Consider the following 19,199-nt stretch of genomic DNA (forward strand, 5'->3'; position numbering starts at 1 on the left):
TACAGTCAATACTATTGTAATAACTATGTGTGGTGCCAGGTGGGTACCGGAAGTACTGGGGGAATGCTTTGTAAAGTATATGTTCCTGTACACCTGAAACTAATACAGAATAATATTGAATGTCAACTGTAATTGAAAAATGAAATTTAAGCCCTGGCCAGTGCGGCTCAGTTGGTTGAGTGTCATTCCATACACTGGAAGGTCCTGGGTTCAATTCCTGGTCAGGGCACATAGCCAGGTTGTAGGTTCAATCCTGAGCCCAGGTTGGAGTGCATACAAGAGGCAACCGATCGATGTTTCCCTCTCTCCTCCCTCAATCTCTCTAAAATCAATTTTTTAAGAAAGAAAAATACAATTTTAGAAAAAAAGAAAAGCGCTGTTCTAAGGAGCTCTTCATTAGCGGCTGCCATCAAGTTTAGGTAGGACCTGCTTGCCAGGGGCTGAATAACAGAGACGGGATGCCCAGTGCTCTGACTGGTGCTTTCATGTAGTAACTGGTTTAGCTAGACCACAGCACGAGAGTTCCCAGCACTTGTGATTTATAATCCACCACTAGAGGACGTGCTATAAAATTTGGGTTCTTTAATTTGCCAACATCAGAGAACTGTCTTGTTGCTAACTTGACCGTTTTAACCTGTTATTTTGTAGTATTTCCTTATTTATCTTTCTCCTACATCCCACTGCTATGTGCCTTTTACAGCTCAGGGACCCACGTATTCTAACTTGTACTGGGCTGCTATTTAGAATACAGGTATTAATTACCTACTTAACAAATCGTAGCTACTTACTTCCAACAGTAAATACAACTTATTTCAATTTAAGCTGTTTTTCCTGCTGACTGGGGTTCCAAACCTCTAGGACTTCCCTCTCCTTTTCAAATCACTTTCAATTCACTTTTGAAGAGCACGTATGCATTGGCTCTGAGTGTTCTGACCTCTACCCCTCATGAAAGACTGGACCCTGTATTGAATAATACGACCCGACTGAATTAATTTCCTAGGACTTCTGTAACAAAATACGACAAACTGGGTGGCCTAAAACAACAGAAATGTATTCTTCCACAGCTCTGGAGGCCAGGAGTCAGAAATCAAGGTGTCAGCAGGGCCACGCTCCCTCTGAAGGCTCTAAGGCAGAATTCTTCCTTGCCTCTTCCTAGATTCTGGTGCTTGCTGTCAATTCTTAGAATTCCTTGGCTTACAGGAGCACCACCCCATCTCTGCCTCTGTTGTCACATGGCCATCTTCCCTCTGTGTTTTTCCCTGTACCTCTCATGGCCTTCTTATACAGATACCAGATTAGTGTCCATCCCAATCAAATATGACCTCATCTTAATTAATGACATCTGCAAAGACTTATTTCCAAATAAGTTTAGATTTTGAGGGTCTGGATGTACATGAATTTGCAGGGGGAGAACACAAGTCAATCCAGGATGCTGACTTACCAAAAGGGCTAGGTATTTATCTAGTAATGTAACTTGTAAATCAGTCACCAGCATCCACAGAAATGGGCTTAATGGCAATTTCAGAGGAAAGAATGCACTAACTTCCAACAGGAAGTTGTAAGAATAAAGGTGTTCAACCTCTAAAATGATATACTAGTTAATAATTCTGCCCCAAACTCTGTAATTCGTATGAGAATATTGGCATTTGTATAGAATTGTATAACTTCCAAAACACTTTTTCGTGCATCAATAACATTATCACTACAGCTGAATCATGTGAGCAGAATTGTTGTGATTAGCTCCAGCCTTACACAAAGAAACTGCAGCTCCATGTCTTGACTCAGGTCATGCATTTGGTCTAGTAATGTAGGCCCAGGAAGGAAGTCAGGTCTTCTGACTCCTAATCCAGCATCCTCTGTACTGCCAAGTTGAATTGTTTTACATGCACGTGTTTAAAGCAATGGCTGTCAACACTAGGCTGGGAGAGGAGGTCTGCGTGGGACCAGAGACCACTTCAGCACCCACCTGTGAAGACTTCTCTAGCTAACTACACCCACCCACCCAGAACCTCTGAACAGCATTGAAAAGGTCCACAAGCAGTAAGAACAAACCCACCCCGTTTCCAGAGCTGAGATCCACTGGTTAAAAATCTGTGGAAGAGCCTCCAAAGCTGAAATTTTGAATGACATGCACTTGTGTCTGAGGGCGGAGCTTCTCAAACATAAATGTGCATGTGAATCCCTCGGAAATCCTGCGAAAGCAGACTCTAATTCATTGGGTCTGGGGTGGGCCTGAAACGCCGCATTTCCAAAAATCTCCCAGGTGCTGCTGCTGGATGGAGGAGCACACTCTGATTGACAAGGCCTTAAGCAAGGCGCCTTCATGATAGACAGGAGCGACTCCATACGGATAATGGACTGTGTCTACCTGATTGTAGAAAACGTCCACTCAGACAGCTGTGAAAAGCAGCACCCCTGTCTAGTAAACACCTCCCCAGTCCCTATAAGCACAGAAGAGCATGGGCCTGTTGAAGTCATGGTCCCCAACTGTTGCTGTCAAAATGAGCCAAACCAGACTCGACTCCATTAAACGTCCTTTTTTGTGATACTTGGCTTCCCACCATGAAGAATGCCTGTCATCCGTGGGAGACAGAAGCCATCAGTGAGCTGCAGCTACTCCTCGCCCTGGGACAGCACGGCAGCCCCCCTGAGAGCAGATGTAAAGTGAATCACAAGTTTTCTTGGGTCACCTCTGGGTTTGGCTTCCATTGAATATTTCCCTGGGCAGAGCTGCTGCATTTCAGCATGCCCCTCACATGCCTTCTGTTTTCTGGCATTTCTATAATGTGGTCTTAATGACGTTAACCACAAAAATACTTTTCAGAAGAGGTTTACTGCAGAAATTCACTAGAAGGAAAATAATGATTGCATTAGGACTCTTGTTTTTTTCTTTCTTTGAAGCTGCTGAGACGTAGTTTTTAGATATGGGGATAATGGTGGAAATAAATTCTTGCAATTCTCTGTTAATGGTGATTGATGAGCTGACGAGGCCGTCTAAGTGTCCAAGGAACAAAGCCAGTTTTTAATGGCGCTTTAATTCGGGAAATTTAGAAGACTTCCTTGCAGAAATTGGAAGTTGGAGTGGGTTGGAGAAGTAATTCAACAAATGAGCATGCTTTCAGGGAACAGCTAGTATAAATGGCCTGCATGATTTCAGAATGTACACCTAAGGTAAAATTTCATTAAAAAATAGTGCTGGCAAATAATAGAGTGTGTGTCTCATAGTGTTTTCATGTCTAATAAACTGTTGTTTAGCTCCAAGAAAGAAATATCTCTGTTTCTATTTCAAAACCTAATGCTCTCATTAGAATGTCTGTAAAGTGAGGAAATATTACTTTCAGAGTAATAAATGATGATGCGAGTCAAGGCTCACTCGGAGTTTTCTATCTGAATGAGACAGTAACAGAGCTTTGTGAGAGCTACTCGACCTTCCTAGTAAACTCAGCCACAAACATGAGACTCCTGGACACTCCAACTCCACAGCAAGGAAGGTTGAGACTCCACCTTATAAATATTTTTATAACCTGTTCCTCCTTCCTCTTTTTACTGCCATTGCAGTAGAAACGTCTCTCATCTTCCATTGCACCCCTACCCCAACCAGTCCCACCATTGCAATTAGTGATCTTTCCAGAATGCAAATCTGAGTGCACCCTTCATTCCCTTGCTTCAAATCTGTTGGTGGCTTTTACTCCTCGAGCTCTAACCAGTTTCAGAATTGCCTGGAGGACTTGTTAAAACACAGATTGCTGGGCCCCTCCTCAGGGTTGCTGACTCAGTAGGTCAGAGTGGGGCCTGAGAATTTGCATTTCCAACAAGTTGCCACATAATGCGGATGCTGACAGTCTGGGGACCATATTTTGAGGAAAACTGGTCTTCATCAATGCATTGAACATCCTTCAGAATTTGTCCATTGCTTAAGTTCCCAGAAGTGTCCCAACTCCACTCACCTTTGTGTCTCCACCTGCATATAATCACACCATGCTACTCAGCTCCCTGAAATCAGGGCTGTCCCAAGGTTGTGGAAGTTGTGCACTGCACAAATGATAGAGGCATCCTTCACATTCTTTTCTCTGTGTCGGTACCCTCTGGAGTTGACCCTGAAGTCACCGTGGACTCCTGAAGGCCATGCCTCCTTATGGATGCCCCCAGCCATGCAAAATTACTTGGAACTTTCTGAGCAAACCGTATGTTTTGGGCTTTGGAGCCTTTGGGCACCCTGTCCTCTCAGCCTTTACCCCCTTTTCTGTGTGAAAACTTCTACCCATCCTTTAAGGCCTTCCTCACAAAAAGATTTCTGATTAGAATTCTCCTTAGAGCAAAGGAAACATTTTTCCAAAAGGAAAAGGAAGACTTCTAGAATCTGGATAGAGCTGTAAATACTCTAGTGTTCAAAAAATTTTAGTGTTCAAAATCTGTTTCTCCTCCCTCTGGTCTTCATGAATTATCTTTTTTTTTTTTTTAAGGAAAAAAAGGAATTTATTGGTTGATATGAAGTATCTTTCTAAAAAACTAGAAAACTTAAAAAGGAGGGAAGCTTCTTTTGTTCTAGGTCTGCACAAATCTAAGATGTGTATTTATATAGACAAAGTATTTCAACAGATTTTGCTTATAAATAAACATTAAATGGAATATGCAACATTCTTAAGTTTATACTTTGAGTTTTTTATTATTTTTCTGTGATGCTTTACTTTTGGCGACATAGAACAGTGATATATGTGTATTGTGTGTTTGTGCGCACATGTATGTAAGTAATTTTTTTGCTAATCCTCACCTGAGGATATTTTTTCCATTGATTTTTAGAGAGAGTGAAAGGAAGAGAGGGTCAGAGAGAGAAATATCAATGTGAGGCAGACACATCCATTGGTTGCCTCCCGCACATGCCCCAACCAAGGCTGGGGATCGAACCTGCACCCCAGGTACATGCCCTTGACCGGGAATCGAACCTGAGACTCTTCATGGGGCAGACGGATGCTCTAACCACTGAGCACACCAGCCAAGGCTGTAATTTTTTTAAATTTATCTTTATTGTTGAAAGTATTACAGATATCCCCCCTTTTCTTCCCCATTGACCCCCTCCATCCTGCATCCAAACCCCCCAGCCTTAGCCACACTATTATCTGGGTGTCCATGGGTTATGCATATATGTATATAAGTTCTTTGATTAGTCTCTCCCCATTCACTCCCCCACCCCCGCCTTCCCACTGAGATCCCTCAGTCTGTTCCATGCTTCTATGTCTCTGGATCTATTTTGTTCCTCAGTCTATTTTGTTTATTAGATTCCACATAGAAGTGAGATCATGTAAAACTGAATCAGGAAGAATCAGAAAACCTGAATAGGCCAATAACAACTGATGAAACTGAAGCAGTAATAAAATAAAAAAAACTCCCAGCAAACAAAAGCCCTAGTTTGGGGGCCTTCACAAGGGAGTTTTCTAATTCTTTAAGTTGCAGGGTTAGTTTACTAACAATGTTTCTTGCTTTTTGAGGTAGGCTCTAGTGCTATGAACTTCCCTCGCAGGTCTGCTTTCGCTGTGTCCCGTAGATTTGAGGTTGTTGTGTGTTCAGTTTCATTTGCTCTGTGAGTAATTTTTCATAGATATTCTACATTAGTCATTCTTTTCAAGGGCTTCACATTTCATTGCACAAACCTGACTCTGCCCAGATCTAGACGTGGTACTATCACTTCATTCCCTGGTTGGATTAACTGCAGGTTCCAAATCATGCTCAGTTAAAAAAAAAAAAAAATGTGATATAGAATTAACACAGCACTTTTCCTTAAGAAAATGTGTCCTTCTGGGAAGGTGAAGCCGCAAGCTTTTATTCAATCAGAAGAGGATTCTCAAAAAATAAGATAAAAGAAAAAAAAAGCAATCTACTCAGCAAAATGAAAAAAAGAAAGAATTAAGAAAAAAGTATAGAGCTTAAACCTTGGAAAAGATTATGTCACTGGACTTAAAAAGATTATGTCACTGGACTTGGAAAGATTATGTCACTGGTCTGTTATCAAAAAATGGGCAATTTGTAATATGGATTTCTGTTGTTTAAAAAATTCTATTTAGGCTGACTTTGGGCCATGTGGAAGCAGCAGGAAATGACTGAAACCTTGTCTGATTCTTCTTGGGTGATTTTAAAAATATTTGGATTCTTTAAGGTCCATTCTCATTTGCTCCAGTTCTGTGGACTTGTGTCCCCTCTTTTTTTTTTTTTGGTTGTTCATTATTCAAAACAGATTCGTGCAGTGCCTGCTGTGTGTGCGGCACTGTAAGAAATTCTAGAATATGGTTGCTGTCTCCTATAATTCTAGAACCCTGTTTTAGAAACAAAACTATCTCCTATGACATCACCAAATTATTATTTCAGAAGATTATAAAGTTTTATGGGTGGAACAGAACCTGACCAGAACTCTGGCCTACTTAAGCTGAAAGGGGGGAGGAAAGAGACAACCTTTGGGGAGGTGCTTTTAGGGTAGAAATTGAGACTCCTCACAAGGCCAGTTTGTGCCTGCTCCTTCTGGAGCACTGCCATTAATGTGACCCCATCCCAGCAACTCCAGATCTCCAGGTCTTTGAGTTCAAACTTCAGATTTCCAGGAGGAGGGGACTGCCTGGATCATGGAGGTAAGGTCGCCAGATCAAAGTCGGAGTGCCTAGTAAAATTTCATGTGAACAGCAAATATTTTTTGAGTATAGGTTTGTCCTGTAAAAAGAAAATTGATTCAAATATAACTGGGCATTTTTATTTTTATTTCCTAAATCTGGTAATCCTGCAAGGGGGCAGCTGAGACAGTCAAGGCTGCAAAGGGAGACCATGTGAGTTTGAGTAACTCCCAGAAGTGTCTGTGACATCTTCTGTGCATTTGATCAACCCAGGGAATAAAGGCTGCGAGCATGCAGAGGAGCCGCCCCAGGGAAGGCTGCGGGCCTGGGCAGGATGTGGGCAGAGGGAGGACAATGGGGGAGGTGAAGAGCGACATGCCCAGGAAGCAGCGAGGGTCCCAGCCTGGCTAGAGGGGGACTTCAAGCCAATTCAACCGGGAGAGTGAGTGACAAAGGGCAGAATGATCAAACTAGCTGAAAAACACATAGAAGTAAAGCAGAGTCTTTACAAAGGTCTACGAGAAGGAATCAATCACTGATTCCCCACCCCCACTGGGGATGGGTCCCGATGGCATATAATTAACATAAGTTAACCATTTATATATAGTTTTAGAGAGTAGTATGTGTTGATCTTTATTTTCCTTTTTTTCACCTTCCTGAGTTCACTTTGGCTCAGCTAAGTGGAAGAGGCGGCATCTTAAAAGGTTGGCAGCTGTTAGGAAAAGTCCACCTTCAGGAATTCTTCTTGGTTCATTTGCACCAAGTAACAGAACCATCTCTCCTTGTGGCCCTCCTAATGACGCCATGCCCAGAATGTGCTCTTTGTAGGGTGAGACAACCCCATCTAGGCATTGGCGTCACATACAGAATAAGGAACAGGATTCTTGTGGCCCAACAGGAATAGATGTATGATTTGGAAAATTCTCAAGTAAGTTAATAATTAACATTTTTAGCACTTTATAGCTTGCAAGGTGCTATCGTGTGTTTTATTGGTTCTTGTATTAGAGTTATCTCGAGAAAAAGAATCAATACAATATGTATACACATGTATACATATATTAGATAGTGTGTGTGTGTGTGTGTGTGTGTGTGTGTGTGTGTGTGTGTGTGTGTGTGTGTGTGTGTACAGAGAGACGTTAAGGAACTGGCCCATGCAATTGTGAGGACTGACAAGTCTGAAATCCCCAGGACAAGACAGCAGGTTTGGAAATTCAGGTGAGACTTGATGTTGTAATCTTTAGTCCGAAACCCACAGAGCATGCCAGGCTGACTGCAAACTCAGGGAGGGTTTGTGTTGCAGCCTTGAGGCAGAATTGCTTCTTCTTTGGGAAATCTGTATTCATTCTTAAGACCTTAAGCTATTCCATGAGGCTTACCTGTGTTACGGAGGGAAATCTGCTTTACTCAAAGTCTACTGATTTAAATGTTAATCACATCTAAAAAATACCTTCACAACGACTTCTATCAAACAATTGGGCACCAGAGCCTAGACAAGTTGACACATAAAATTAACCACCACAGTCCTCAATACAATGCTATATAGTATTTACTTTTCACATTATCCAGATGGGACTACTGAGTCCCAAAAAAGCTAAGCCCCAGGCACTTATTAGACTCCCTGAATCTTTATTTCTTTATCTATAAAGTGAGAAATGGAGTATTTCAAGGATTTCTTCTAACTTGAGTGCTCTATGAATTTTTTACCATCTGGGTATAAAGTTAATGAAATTCTGTTCAAAGGATGCACTCCACTCATTCCCTTCTTGTGTCTTTCCCCCCAGATCTATCATTCATGCACGAATGAGAGGAGTCTAGGCACTTGTGCTGTGCTTTTGGGGAAGGGGAGCTAAGCAGTCTGCAGAGAAGAGAGCCACGGTCCCTGCCCTTCAGGAGCTGGCAGAGACAGTGAATTCATGTTCATCCAAGCTGACCCAGTCTCTGTTTCTTCGCTCTCTGGCTTCTGGAGACTTCTGCAAGAACAAATTACCTAAAAAGAGGTTGCCTGATCATTAGAGTGGGTGTAAGATTTAAGATCTCTCCATCTCTCTGTTGCTCCTTTCTTGGCAGAGTTACTACGAATAATATTAAAGTTCCCTTCACCAGCCTTCTGCCTAATGGCTTGCTTCCTAAAATCAAATTCTTTCAAATGTAGAAATATATCCTGGGTAGTGAAACAAAGCTTATTTCAGGAGATACCAAGAAAATATCAAAACACTATCTTTAGTCAGAAGAGAACAAGAAACTTTCCCCTCAAGGAATTATTTTTGTATACGAGGATCAAAATCAAAAGAACTTGGTAATATGTAGAACAGGTAATATGTAGTCTTTGCAACCCCTCATTCAACAGCCCACAAGTGGGGAGCGAGGAGAATTGAACTCCTGGATTCCGGGTACCCATAGGACCAGGATAATTAAAAGTCAACTGAACCTTTCAGTGACACTCGTTCTTTGCATGTGTGCTGTGAAGCAAATCAGCTGAGAGTGCCTAAGCCTGGAATCTCTTCTGTCCTGGGAGGGTCAAGGGAACATCTGAGTGAAGAAAGGACTAGTGGTGAACTGAGGGCCACCAGCCTTAGAGGAGAGCCCGTGTGTTCTAGGAATCCGGATGCTGGAAATACAAAGATGGTTCTTCTTTTGGTGCAAATTGGAGCACTTACTTTCTGGTCTTCTGGGAAATAGCTGGAAATAGAAGATGGGCAGACACAAACCATGAGACTCTTACCAACTTCCCACTTCTTCCTTCAACAAATGGTTTGGCTTTCGGTTTATGGGCTCAGAACTGCCACTGTGCTTTGTGCTTTTCCTGAAAGTAGACGATTAGTCATGTTTCTAATGATGCTGCTTATCACAGGCCTTTTCCTTCCTGTCAACTTAAACAAGTTCATTTTCTCCTGAAAATTCTTGTTGTCTTGTTTCCCCTTGTTGCTTCCTACTGCTGATCTGGTTTTTAAAAATGTATGATATCCCATCAAGAAGAAAAAGCAGGAATTGCAGTATAGTTAAGAGCTTATAACTCACTCACTTTCACCTCTCAGCATGTATTTGTGAAGGAAGGGAGGAAAGAGGGAGGGAGGGAGGGAGGGAGGGAGGGAGGGAGGGAGGGAGGAGGAGGAGGAGGGAGGAGGGGTTGGGGGGAAGAGGAGAGAAAGTACCTGCACCACCTTCGGTGCAGGGCATAGAAGTTTTTTGTGGAGTGTTGAATGTCAGTGAAGAGAAAGCAGATTATCACATGGGAGGCCCAAGCTAGAACTTTCTGCACATTTTAAGACACAAGGCAGGTCAAGTTCCCCCAGAGAAACCTCATCCAAATCTTTTATTTATTGAGATATAATAGATATATAGCACTGTATTTGTTTCTTGTATACAATACAATTATTTCATGCCTGTATATATTGTGAAATACTCACTACAATAAGTTAATACCCATCACTTCACATAGTTACAATTTTTTTCTTGTGATGAGAACTTTTAAGATTTACTGTCTTAGCAATTTTCAAATATATAACACAGTATTGTTAACTCTAGTCACCATGCTGCACATCACATCCTGGGGGTTTATTTATTTTATAACTGGAAGTTTATACCCTTTGACCCCCTTCACCCATTTCACCCATCTTCCCACCCGACCTCAGTCCAACTCTTAATACTATTGGCAAACTAGATGGTTCCAAACTAAGGCAAATAAGGTACAGTCATCGGATTTGGCATGGAAACCACTGCATAGGTGAGAGAATGTGTTTGAAAGTGTTGAAAATGTGCACATTAAAGAGGTGTGCAATTGTGTTTCAATGGGGGATAAACAGTTTGTGTTCATTTCCTCCCAGTTCTGGCCATCCCCAGCTGTTATTACACTCACCCCACCTTCCATATAACAGGAAGCCTCATGTGCAGGATCTGGTTGGATCCCTAACAACCTCGGAGGCAGGGAGGCAAGTGGGAGGCACCTCATTTTGAGGATGTGGTAACTGAGGCTTGAAGTGGGAACTGGCTGGTTCCGGTGGCAGCGGGTGGCGAGCCATGGGCTTTACTTCCTTGCCCTGCGTGCTTCCCATGGCCACAAAACTCCCGTGATCTTTCAAGGAAATAAAATCAACGAGTTGGCAAATTGAGGCAAGTTTCCAACTGCCTGACTCCCTATCACAAATAGAAATCAATGCAACCAACTTTTGGTACCTCTTACTTCACATGCCAGGGGCCCTATTCTTAACCCCATGCGATCCAGGAATGCCTGTGTCTCAGCAAAGAATTGAAACCATTATCCAGGCGATTCAAAAGGGATGAAAAATTTTATCCAGGAATAATCTCTCTTCCCAGTAATTAAATGCTTCGAAGATACACAGCATGATATTTTTCAAAGCCTTCCCATTGTTGTTTCTTAAGCCGCAAAATTGGATTTTGGCAATTCAACCTCAGTAAAAGGCCCAGGTGTGACTTGTCTTGGGTTTGGTTTGCAGACATGATTGGAATTAGCAAAATGATTTCATTTAGAACTTTAGAAAGAGAATCACCAAGTGTTCAAGGTGAAATGAACCTTGGAGTGGGTTTAATCCATATTGCCCAGGGAGTTGCCCAGTAGTATCACACAGATAACTGTTTGGAATTTGCACCCCCTTTGCCCTGTACAAACACAGGTCTGTTTGGGGGAGCTGAGAGAAACCGCCAGCTCTGGAGGCCAGTTGTTGGAGGAGACAGGATTGAAAACCCAAGTCCTCCATAGTTATGATAAACGAAGCAATATCTAAATGCCGTAAGGGTTTGCTGCACTAAAGTACATCTCCATGTTGGGAAGTGTATCCTGTGGCTTAGAGCAAAAATTCACTTTTGTTACATTTATCGGTTAAAAAAAAATCCTCAATAAAACAATAAACTTGCATTTGGCTTATTGTATCACACATCATCCGTGGTATATATTGAAAAATCTGTCTGGGGGCTGTCTTTCTGGAAGAACTCCAAGTTTCACAAAATATTTTAAAATAAGCCCATTTCTTTACATTTGACAGGTTGAAATTGAACATGAGACAGAAAGTAATGCGCTTGAATACCTTATGGTTTCTTTAACATGAATGTGGGGTCCCTAAGGGCTTAGATGTTTGGGTTTTAATTTAGTAATTCTTTTTATTTGAGAATGCACTCTAAATCAGGTTGTGCATGTGCTAAATTTTCAGATGTTGAAGGTATTCATATTTGCTAAGTTTCCATCAACTAGACCACAGACTGCATTTGTAATACAATGTTTCATTATTTCCTGAGATTATCTACCAAAGTAAAATAACCCACAGTCTCGCTCTGATTGTAGAGTCGAGGAAATCTGAAGGTCCACCTTGGACCTCCCATTTTGTTCTTTGTCCAAAAGGTTGAAAGATAATAGAATGGTTTCATTTCTACTTTTCTCCTTGCTCTTTGAAGTGATAAACATCAGTAAAATGCATCCAAAATGGGCAGGTGAACTTTCATTTATTTAGTGATGTCTGTGTGCCATGTAAACTTCGCCATGTAATAACTGCGATTGTTGACTTCGTTCAACAGACTTGTAAACTGAAATACAGAGAGGTTAAATAACTTGCCAAGGTCACACAGTAAGCAATAAAGCCAGGGTCTGAGTCTGACTCTAAAATCCAGTGGTTGACCCTCGCCTTGCATATTATTGAGCATCCCTCTTCCTTCCACATTTGACTTTGGGCCCCTGCTCCTCCATCTGCAACGCCTGCTTGCACCCAGATCACCACGGACAGACTTCAAGCTCTTCTTCATGAAACCTTCCTGGACTGCATGAAGCTGGCTCATAGCCTTCCTTCCCCACCTGAGGCTGCCCAGAGGTCCAAACATCCCAGACTGAAGGCTCGCCCGACTCGCTTCTGCCATCAGTGCTGACCACATAAGTAGCATTTGTCCTAAGAGAAACACTGTTGTCCTTGGTGCCATATTATCACATGTGTAGGTCTGCATTTGTCTTTTTAGAGTAAAACTTCTAGAAATCATGAATCCCTTTTAGCTTAGATAGCATGTATGGCGATTCACTTAAGAAAATACAACAGGGGAGGGGGGGGAGTTAAGAGAAAAAAATTACTGATAACTAAGAGAGGAGAGATGATTACTCCCCCAAAACTGTTCCAAGTGGCAGTTATTCCCACAAATGTGCCTAAGAACAATGGACATGGAAAGGAAACGTGGATTTTTTTTCAAATCACTTAGGCCCTAGAATTTAAATGTATATACTACATTAGGCTTCTATGTGGAATGAGCTCGTAAAAAGTGAATGTATTTGTATTAGTTAGGGAATTTCAGGTTGCAAAGTTACCTCCTTGGAATACCTGTGAGCAATGCATATCCTTTAAAGAAGGGCCAATCCATGCCTCCCAGCCACCTGAGCAACCACGAGGATTCGCTCACTCTGACTTTCTTCTCTTCCAGATCTTGGCCATCGTGTCCATCCTGTTCATTGTGCTCTCCACCATTGCTCTGTCTCTCAACACCCTCCCGGAGCTGCAGGAGACGGATGAATTCGGCCAAGCCAACGACAACCCCCAGCTGGCACACGTGGAGGCGGTGTGCATTGCCTGGTTTACCATGGAGTACCTTTTACGCTTCCTGTCCTCACCAAACAAGTGGAAGTTCTTTAAAGGGCCGCTCAACGTCATTGACTTGCTGGCCATCTTGCCATATTACGTCACCATCTTCCTCACGGAGTCCAACAAGAGCGTGCTGCAGTTCCAGAACGTGAGGCGCGTGGTCCAGATCTTCCGCATCATGCGCATCCTCAGGATCCTGAAGCTCGCCAGGCACTCCACGGGCCTGCAGTCTCTGGGCTTCACCCTCAGGCGCAGTTACAACGAATTGGGCCTGTTGATCCTGTTTCTGGCCATGGGGATAATGATATTCTCCAGCCTGGTGTTTTTTGCTGAGAAGGATGAAGATGCTACGAAGTTCACCAGCATCCCTGCATCGTTTTGGTGGGCCACCATCACCATGACCACTGTAGGCTACGGTGACATCTACCCAAAAACGTTACTGGGGAAAATCGTGGGCGGCCTCTGCTGTATTGCCGGTGTCCTGGTGATCGCCCTTCCCATCCCAATCATTGTGAACAATTTTTCTGAATTCTACAAGGAGCAGAAACGCCAGGAGAAGGCAATTAAAAGGAGAGAGGCTCTGGAGCGGGCCAAAAGGAATGGAAGCATCGTCTCTATGAACTTAAAAGATGCCTTCGCTCGAAGTATGGAACTGATCGATGTGGCCGTGGAGAAGACAGGAGAATCGGCCAAAACGAAGGACTCCGCGGATGATAACCACCTGTCACCCAGCCGGTGGAAGTGGGCCAGGAAGGCCCTGTCGGAAACCAGCTCCAACAAGTCTTACGAGAATAAGTACCAGGAGGTTAGCCAGAAAGACTCCCACGAGCAGCTGAACAACACGTCTGCCTCCAGCCCCCAGCATCTGAGCGCGCAGAAACTGGAGATGCTGTACAACGAGATCACCAAGACGCAGCCCCACTCCCACCCCGGCCCCGACGGCCAGGAGCAGCCCGAGCGACCCGCAGCCTACGGAGAGGAGATCGAGATGCAGGAGGTGGCCTGTGCCCAGGAGCAGCTGGCCGTGGCGCAGACCGAGGTCGTCATGGACATGAAGAGCACCTCCAGCATCGACAGCTTCACCAGCTGCGCCACCGACTTCACCGAGACCGAGAGGTCGCCCCTGCCACCACCCTCCGCTTCTCACCTGCAGATGAAGTTCCCACCAGACCTCACAGGGACCGAGGAGCCCCAGAGAGCCAGGGGCCCTGCTTTCCTAACACTCAGCAGAGAGAAAGGCCCTGCGCCCCGGGGTGCCACCCTAGAATATGTCCCGGTCGCTGAAACTGGGATCCTCGATGCCAGCGGTTCCCAAAGTGGGCTCCACGGCCCTGAGCCGCCTGACAGTGCCTCGGAGAGCCCGAAGAGCTCGCTGAGAGGCAGCCACCCACTGAAATCCAGGTCCCTCAAAGTGAACTTTAAGGAAAACAGAGGCAGTGCCCCGCAGACCCCACCTAGCACAGCCAGGCCACTGCCGGTCACTGCGGCTGACTTTGCCATCACCACCCCGCAGCTCATCAGTACCATCCTCTTAGAAGAAACCCCCCCACAGGGAGACAGACCCTTGCTGGGCACTGAGGTTTCCGCACATGGTCAGGGACCTTCCAGAGGGCTGACCCCTCGGTTTCCCAAGCAGAAACTCTTCCCTTTCTCATCACGAGAGAGGAGGAGCTTCACAGAAGTGGACACTGGGGAAGACGATGACTTCTTAGAGCTCCAAGGGACCCAGCAGGACCTGCAGGCTGACTCCAGTCCAAATTGCTTTGCAGATAAGCCTAGTGATGGGAGAGACCCTTTGAGAGAAGAGGCCTGTGCGGGCTCTTCCTCCCCCCAGGACACAAGTCACAACTGTAGGCAAGACATTTACCATGCTGTGGCTGAAGTTAAAAAGGACAATAGCCAAGAAGGGTGCAAGATGGAAAACCACTTGTTTGCCCCAGAAATACATTCCAACCCAGGAGACACAGGTTATTGTCCCACACGTGAAACCAGCATGTGACTAGTTACAAAAGCAATAAAAAAGCAAAAACTTGTTTCTTAAAAATTGGGTGAATAATGCCTGTGAACTAAAACATGGGATGACCCCCCCCAAAAAAAAAGTGCATAAAATGTTATTTTTGCATGGCATGAGCAGTTTAGTTTAAGTACTGTTTAAATAAAGAGTCCAGACTGCGTTTTGTAACAAACAGAAATGACTGAGGAACAGTAACCAAATAAAGAGAGCTCTGTTAGGAACCAGTATTCTGCAATGTCTGACATTTTTGATCCTTTCATTTCAAATTGTAGACAGATTTTCAACTTTCAACTTTTCTGTTACAATGAATTTAGAATTGGCACGTGAAAGGATGAAATGTCATTGCATGCGGTCATAATGACCAAGAGCAAGGTGCTCTGAGCTTGCAAAATGCCTAACTTTGTGCATATTGGTGCCCGGGATGCAAAAGTGTCCAGAACCTCTGGAAACATTTTTCTGAGACACAGGTACTTCCTTCATAGCTACTGCCTGGAGGAGCTGTACAGACTTCTTGTTGCAAAATTGCAACCTCTTCTTAAACCATCTCCCACATCTTGCTTTGGGTTATAAAGCTCTTCTAAGTACATCTGTTTAGAGGAATACAGTATTTTTGTTTCCTTGTGACATAATTCCTAGGGTGCATTTTCTTGTTTTGCTCCTGCTTTGTTATGGCACTTGTGGTTTTATTTATAAATCATGAACATAGGCAAGATTTAATGACCAGATATCAAAACTTTTGGAATTTAAGCTTGAAATTTTGCCAATCAGTTATAAATAATGCCACAGCCAATTACAGAAATGTGTTTTCTTTTTTAAACCTGAAAATAGGGAAAAGGTTCTATCATACAGCTAAACTTTTTTTTTAATGGCACTCCATATTTGGAAATCAGTTTTGGGTTGGTTTTTGTTTTTGTTTTTTTGGTATATTGGCCATCTAAAGATGCCTGTATTTTTCACTTGTATCCAACATAATTCTTTCTATCTAAAGATCTAAAGATAGAATGCAGATATGCCAATGAGAGTTCCAAGAAGTGACTTTTAACAAACTAACAGCAGAGCTATTTAAGTGAGAGTGCCATGTCCCCTCATAGATAGAGTTGGGTTCAAAAAAGAGTCACCATAAAAAGCACCCTGAGCTGGTAATGGGCCACCCAGTATTTCCCAGTGGGGGGAGGGCACACTGCCACTTCGGGAGGGCCACAGAGGCCAGCAGCACCCTCCAGTAATTGCAGGAATTGGAAACACCCACCACCACATTTCCAACCTCCCCAAGGGATGGTCAGGATTACCCTTGTGGAAACCACTTCCAGAATTTTCTTCCGAGAACAGTGAAATCCAGAAGAGTTAAGCCCTTGCTGGCGGTTGCCCTGCTGGTAAAGCTGGTGCTAGAACCTAGGTGGTTGGAATCCAGTTTGCTCCCAGGAAATCAAGGCTCTGGCTCCAGCATGCAGCTACCGGAAGTGTGATCCTAGAAGAGCCTCGAAAACCTCCTCTCGGTCTCAGTTTTGCCCCAATAAAAACCAAGACAAAATTATCCCTTAAACCTTCAAATTAATATCATTTGTTGGTCTCGCAGGAATGTTCAAGTTTTGCCTCTGCATAATGTGTGTGTGTGTGTGTGTGTACGAGTGTGTGCAGGATAATAGTCGGGAAAATTCTGAGCCAAATTTAAAGTAAAACTTTTGTTTAAGGAAAGAAAATATTCTAAATTTTATTCTATTTTTAAAATATAAAAAAGCACTGGAAAAAGACAACCCAAATATTTAGAATCTAACTTAAGGAATATCATTTCTTTATTAACTGAATCTGGTCATTATATCTCAGTTAAGAAAACAAGTTCAAATCCAAGCAGCCCTATTGCTGAAAAGAATTTTAAACATTTCTTTTTCACTGTGCTTAGAATTTCTTAATGGTTTTCATATTTGTTTCTAAATATAAACTTTAAGAGTTTATGGTCCTTAATCATTGATATTTATATTACTCATACTTATTTCAGTGTCTAAAGCTAAAAGTTGATCAGTTTTTGTAAATCTAGAGTGTTTGAATTTCCTAGATATAGTTTTTCAAGTGAAACAGGTATATCTGCTGTTAGAGGAATAGTAAATAAGTTATGCAAATCACTTTCTTTATATAGAATCTCATGAAGCAATTATTTTCTAATGTCTCCATATTGTTGAATCTCAACTTTTTAAAATGTGTCTGCACAATTGGATTTGTCTTTTTTAAAATATGTTTTATTGATTTTAAAGAGAGGAAGAGAGAAGTATAGAGAGATAGAAACATCTATCATCTGCCTCCTGCACGGGGCCCTACTGGGGATCGAGCCTGCAATCTGGACATGTGCCCTGAGTGGGAATCGAACCAGTGACGCTCAAACATTGAGCCACACCAGCCAGGCTGGACTTGTCTGACTACCCTGACAATTTGCTAATGTGCATCTTTCATGTGTCCACTAGGCCTTCCCTTGAGAGCCCTGCTCCAGAATGCTTCATATTAGAAATCTTGCCTGAATTAGGAATCCTAGCCATTCCCCTCTGGAAGCATTTCTTCCTAAAAACTTTTTCCCCTTCCATGTTTTTTAAGTGTTAGGGAATTTTCAAGAACATCCTATGGAAAGCTTAACCTTCAGTTCTTAGCCCCTCCGAGCCAAAGGTCTTCAGCTAGGAAAAAAATAAAAGGCTCTCCTAAAAACACTTTGACTTTGGTGTTTTACAGGGAGGCAGTTCGGGAACTGAGGGCTCCCAGAATGAACTTGGGCAGCGCTCCCTAAACCCTGTCCATCAGCTGCACCTGACACGGGATGAACGTGAATGTCTGGAACGGTCTGGGAATGTACCGAGCACAGAGTTCTTTTAAAGTCTTATGTTTTACATTAAAAATTCATGGAAATGCTGCATTTCGCTCCATAGCATATGTTCCAATATAAAAGAAGTGATGTTTTATATTACTTATCAACTAGAAAAATTGATACTCTTATAACTTCAAATACCTCTTTTGTATCCCCTGGAAAAGTGTCGTATCCCCAGTTTGAGAAGCACTGCTTGAGTGGGGGGAGCATCGATCGGTTCCCTCAGGGGCTGACAGTTTCTGTCCCTGGGAAAGTGTGCTCATCAGCACCTAGATCAGTGACCGGGACAAACATCACCGAGCAAAGGCCATTTGAATGAACTTGGAATGGTTACTTTGATTCTTGGAGCTGTTTTAACAACCAGTGTAAATTGCCACAAGGTTATTTTAGCTCAAAGACTAAGATCAATCATAAAAGGACAGAAATGGATGTGTGGATAAATGTCTTTGGTTGGATCACAAATACAAGAGTGACATACTGACTGAGTCCCTGGAGTTGACCTCATAAGTCTCTAAACCCTTTCACTAGAAATTTCTCCACTCTGGCACAAGCATTTAGATCAAGCATTGTCCTGATGTGAGTAGGTTTGGTAACGAGAATACAGGCCGAGTTCTGTTCCATTAATTTCTTGTCAAAAGTCTCACTTGGAGACACAGGCTGAGGAAAGTCAACAATTCAAGTATTATCTCGTGGAATTTGAAAAGAAAAAAAAAAAAGCCTTATGTATGTAAAGTACTTTACAGTTTCTTGTTGCTCTTAATCCTTCTAACAGCCTCCCGAAATACGTATTATTTATTTATAATGAAGGACCAGAGAGGTATGTATTTTGCTCAAGTTCACACAGGTCACTGGGTAGAACCTAGCCCCATCCACGTCTCCCGGCTTCATGTCCAGTATTCCAGTACACCACAGGATGTTTCACTAGGGTTTTTTTTCCTATTAATACCTGAAATTATGTAAATAAAACTAGAGGTGCACTTATAGTCAAGCAGTTTGTTTAAAGCAACAGTGGATCAGACCAAATGGTAATGACCGAAGATAAATGCATCTTTAGCACATATGTTTGCCACTTTAGAATTCTGGTCCTAAAGTACACATCCCTGTCACAGAAGAGAATTCATAGCTCATGATGTAACATGACATGCACACAAGGCAGAGGGCTGAAGGAGGCC

At 42.9% G+C, this 19,199-nt stretch overlaps 1 protein-coding gene across 1 annotated transcript in view; it reads left to right on the plus strand.

The window, feature by feature from the left end:
• KCNB2 (potassium voltage-gated channel subfamily B member 2) overlaps positions 1–15,172 on the plus strand; it is a 280,449-nt gene extending 265,277 nt beyond the window's left edge. Inside the window, exon 2 of the mRNA XM_016216132.2 lies at positions 13,008–15,172. Within this exon, the coding sequence (XP_016071618.1) occupies positions 13,008–15,164 (2,157 nt within the window). The 3' untranslated portion in view covers positions 15,165–15,172. The remainder of the gene's footprint in view (positions 1–13,007) is intronic.
• Positions 15,173–19,199: the final 4,027 nt, after the last annotated feature.

The sequence above is a fragment of the Miniopterus natalensis genome, chromosome 16, assembly GCF_054644295.1.
Source record: "Miniopterus natalensis isolate mMinNat1 chromosome 16, mMinNat1.hap1, whole genome shotgun sequence".
Lineage (NCBI taxonomy): Eukaryota > Metazoa > Chordata > Mammalia > Chiroptera > Miniopteridae > Miniopterus > Miniopterus natalensis.